This window comes from Lactuca saligna, chromosome 4 (genome assembly GCF_052625555.1).
Source record: "Lactuca saligna cultivar CGN05327 chromosome 4, ASM5262555v1, whole genome shotgun sequence".
NCBI classification, from domain to species: domain Eukaryota; kingdom Viridiplantae; phylum Streptophyta; class Magnoliopsida; order Asterales; family Asteraceae; genus Lactuca; species Lactuca saligna.
Genome location: NC_136420.1, coordinates 97,250,790 through 97,254,822, shown reverse-complemented (window position 1 = coordinate 97,254,822; position 4,033 = coordinate 97,250,790). Strand labels below are relative to the sequence as shown.

The 4,033-nt window shown below is 37.6% G+C and overlaps 1 protein-coding gene across 1 annotated transcript; it reads left to right on the top strand.

Moving 5' to 3' along the window:
• Positions 1-375: 375 nt before the first annotated feature.
• Positions 376-3,096, top strand: LOC145042442 (TORTIFOLIA1-like protein 3). The gene is made up of 4 exons (XM_078990861.1): positions 376-1,379; positions 1,456-1,564; positions 1,814-2,256; positions 2,568-3,096. The coding sequence occupies exons 1-4, from the start codon at positions 567-569 to the stop codon at positions 2,916-2,918; spliced, it is 1,716 nt and encodes a 571-aa protein (XP_078846987.1). The 5' UTR covers positions 376-566; the 3' UTR covers positions 2,919-3,096.
• Positions 3,097-4,033: the final 937 nt, after the last annotated feature.

Here is a 4,033-nt window from a genome sequence, read left to right as displayed (position 1 = left end):
GAAATAAACATCAAAACATGAACAGTACCAATATTCTAATGAGTGTCACAAGGATAAGATCGGTCTTCGCAATGGTTTCATATTTTTGAAATCGGTGGTTGTGAAGAAAATAGAGACACATGATAGGGTGGGTTTTGTAATTTAATATTAATATAATTATTATTAAACAAAAAGTATATTACGAGGATATGAAAGTCGTTTATATGGGTCACACACAAACTATATAAAATTGAGTTAGGGACTAAATTTATGACTTTTTGTAAACTATACGGATCATTTATATAACTTCGGTATTTTCTTTAAACGACAGCGTTTGGGGTTTTCATTAGATCAGAACAAACCGAAAAATAACGGCAAGATACCACTATGGTTTTCTCTACCCTGACATATTGTCGTATTAAAGCTTTTCCCTCTTTATAAAAGAATAGAGTGCTTGGATAAAGCGTGTCAGAAGCCAAACACCGCCCTACCACCACCGTCTATCCCCGGCGATGGTGCCGGAAAATCCCGACACACCACCACCTCCTACACCGTAACAAGTGTTAAAATCTCCACAACATTTGACAATGGCACAAGCGAAACCCTCTTCGAACAACCAATCTTCCGCACGCGAATTTAAGCACCGAGTGCTCACATGCCTCAACAAACTATCTGACCGCGATACACACTCCGCCGCCGCCACGGAACTCGAATCGATTGCTAAAACCCTAAATCATGATTCGATCTCTCCGTTCCTATCATCCATCTCCGCCACCGACTCATCAGACAAATCTCCCGTCCGGAAACAGTGCGTTCGCTTAATCTCTACATTATCAGAAGCGCACGGAGATGCGTTGTCTTCTCATTTGTCAAAACTCCTTTCCGCCGTAATACGACGCCTCCGTGATCCTGATACCGCCGTTCGCTCCGCTTGCGTCGCTGCCACAGGCTCCATTGCCTCCCACGTTACTAAACCTCCGTTTACGTCGGTTGCTAAGCCTTTGGTTGACGCTTTGGTTACGGAACAGGAGTTGAACTCTCAGATCGGCGTAGCTCTGTGTTTAGCATCGGCTGTTGATGGCGCGCCAGATCCGGAGCCGGTTTACTTGAGGAGGATGCTACCGAGGATTGAGAAACTGTTGAAGTGCGATAGTTTTAAGGCTAAATCCGCTTTGTTGACGTTGTTAGCGAGTGTGATCGGAGTCGGTGCAGCATCGAGTCCGGTAATTGTGAGGAATTTAGTCAATGTTTTGGTAGAATTCGTTGCGAAAAGTGAGGACTGGAGTGCTCGGAAAGCGGCAGCGGAGGCTCTAGAGAAATTGGCTGTGGTTGAAACGGATTTGTTACCGGAATACAAGACTCCGTGCTTGAAGACCTTTGAAGCTAAGAAGTTCGATAAGGTACATTTGTATTTATTAAAGTCAAAATCGTCTCCGATCATCCTGATCTAATACTTAATGTATTCACATAATGTAGGTGAAGAGTGTAAGGGAAACGATGACTCAGATGATAGAAGCTTGGAAGGCAATTCCCGATTTGCCGGAGGAGGTATTAACACCGCCGGAATCACAAGCTTCTTCTAAAGGTATCTAGATCGTATATTCTAATCAATTCGTGTTATTTATTTCTTTAATTTCTTCAGTTCTAAATCATATATAGCTACGTAACCACATATCACATTCTACTTATGGTTTGTTTTTTTGTCCTTTTTGGGATTTTAGGAGCTCGCATACTTTCCATTTAAAGATTTAATCAGCAATATCTTCTCAGTTCCCATTACTTTTGATTCTTGAATTCTTGATTGCTTATCTTGCTCACATAATGTGTGATCCAGGAGCTGAAGTTGCAAGTGATGGAAGATATCCAGCAAGAACTCCTCAAACAGCCAGTAAAAGAAGTGTACCCAAAGGTGGCTCTTCCACTACCACTACATCAAGACGAGTTTCATTGGAGAACACCACCAAGAAAACAGGTCCAGCAATGTTTCGGAAGCTGGATCGCAAGAAGCCCAACAATCCAAAACTATCCATTACAGCTGCAACTCCAGTCTCTGAGGATCCTAACAGATTTGCAAAACCAGAAACAAAACAATCCCTCTTCAATGAAGAAACACATGAATCCGAATATCAGAATGCAAGGTTAAGCTCCACAGTTGTAGGGAGCAATGTAACCGAAGACATCAACAACAGCCACAAAGATGGTGAAGAATTATCTTTGATTCGCAATCAACTTGTTCAAATCGAAACCCAGCAGTCCAATCTGGTTGATCTCCTCCAGGTAATCATCCACTAATTAACCATAACTGTTGGCTTGTGAGATATTGTTGTAAAATTATTTATACTGTGATTAAGACAGCATGGGCCACTCACTTACACAGTAACAGAAAAAAAAGAGTAGAGTTTTAAGAGCAATTAAACATCTAAAAAATCATTTAGATTGTCTGTTTGTGTGGGGCTTTTGAAAACCAAGTGTTACCTTCCCACCAAATTGTTGGAAAGTAAAAATCCTGCCGACATACATATCATATTATAATAATAATAATAATAATAATAATAATAATAATAATAATAATTTATGAAAAAATGTAGAAATTTATGGGGAGATCAGAGAGTGGGATGGTGTCTCTGGAGAGGCGTGTGCATGGGCTGGAGTCAACCCTGGAGGAGATCTCGTTTGACTTGGCAAGGTCAACTGGAAGGTTATCCAATCCAAATCCGGAGCATACAAAAACTGTGTGCTGCAGATTACCTGGTGCACAATATTTGGCCTCTAAGCTATGGAAGAAAACAGAAATCCATGATTCAAATGGTAGAGTCAGGTATCTTGATTCCTGCAATCAGGAGAATAGGGGATTCCATTTCCGACGTCAGGGGTTAATCAAGAATCCGTTGGCTGAGGTCCGGCATGGGAAGTCTGAGGTTTTGTGTGTTGGAGTATGATTATATTATATATAATATCATTTGTATGTAAATATAGAAAGAAGCCTCTTGAGTCTTGAGTCTTGCCATGTTCTCTCTGGTTATGGATATGGTGAAGAATATTATTATAAAGATTTGAATTCAGTTGTATGTTTTGTATGTTGATGAAAAACATATCTCACTCGTTTTTCTTGGTTTTCTTCGTATTTGTATTTGTATTTCTATTTCTATTCTTTCCGTGTTTAGGAAAGTGTTATTTTTAATAAAGCTGAATTCATCGTCCTGATTTCTCGAAACTTATACCGGTCACGTGCTTAACGTTATATGGGTGTAAAAGAACTGTTATGATAAAGTTTACGGATTGGATAATGATATAAACAGTAACAAACTGTCGAAAGTGTTTTAAATATGAACTACATAAAGACCCTTGAACTTTTCTTTTGTTTTTAATGCACCTTTAGCGAGGGTTTTTTTTCCACAAAAATCATCTCATCCTATAAGTTACTGTTATGGTGATTTTACTTCATTATTACTGTTAATTTTAATTTTAGTGTTAAACTACTATTGTTAGTGTTATTGTAAGAGATATGGATAGTGATTCAAGAATCAACAAAACCCTTGTGATAATTGAATTGTTAACAAGTAAAACCTAAAGATGGTCATGCATTCGAGGGTCTTTAGAAACATCCAAACTAATATCGGATTGTTTGATAGGCATTGTAACATGGAATAATAGTTTCTTTCTGTTACAATGGTTTTTTAAAAACAAAAATAAAAGTTTGTTACCTTCTATAAAAATTTATAGTTCAATGGAATTTTAAAATATTTTAGATAGTTTGTTATCCATTTATATCAATATTTCTGATTTATTATTACCATGAAGGTTAGCCCTCAACAACTTAAGGTTGACCTGCAATTGTTTTAGAAATTATTTAGCATGTAAATTACCTTATATTATAATATTATAAATAAGACCAACTGTATTATAATTTATAAGCAACCCTTCCTTAGGCAATGACTATAGTGCCCTGTCGTTTGTTTTGTATAAATTTCGTACTTGAAAAGAATCATATTAAATGTTGTATATATAATTTCCATCGTATAGATTTTCCGCTTTAATACTTTCATTTAGATCG

Coding starts and splice junctions, on each gene's coding strand:
- LOC145042442 (XM_078990861.1), top strand. CDS start 567: ATGGCACAAGCGAAACCCTCTTCGAACAACCAATCTTCCGCACGCGAA. Junction 1,380..1,455: donor AAGCTAAGAAGTTCGATAAG/GTACATTTGTAT, acceptor CACATAATGTAG/GTGAAGAGTGTAAGGGAAAC. Junction 1,565..1,813: donor ATCACAAGCTTCTTCTAAAG/GTATCTAGATCG, acceptor TGTGTGATCCAG/GAGCTGAAGTTGCAAGTGAT.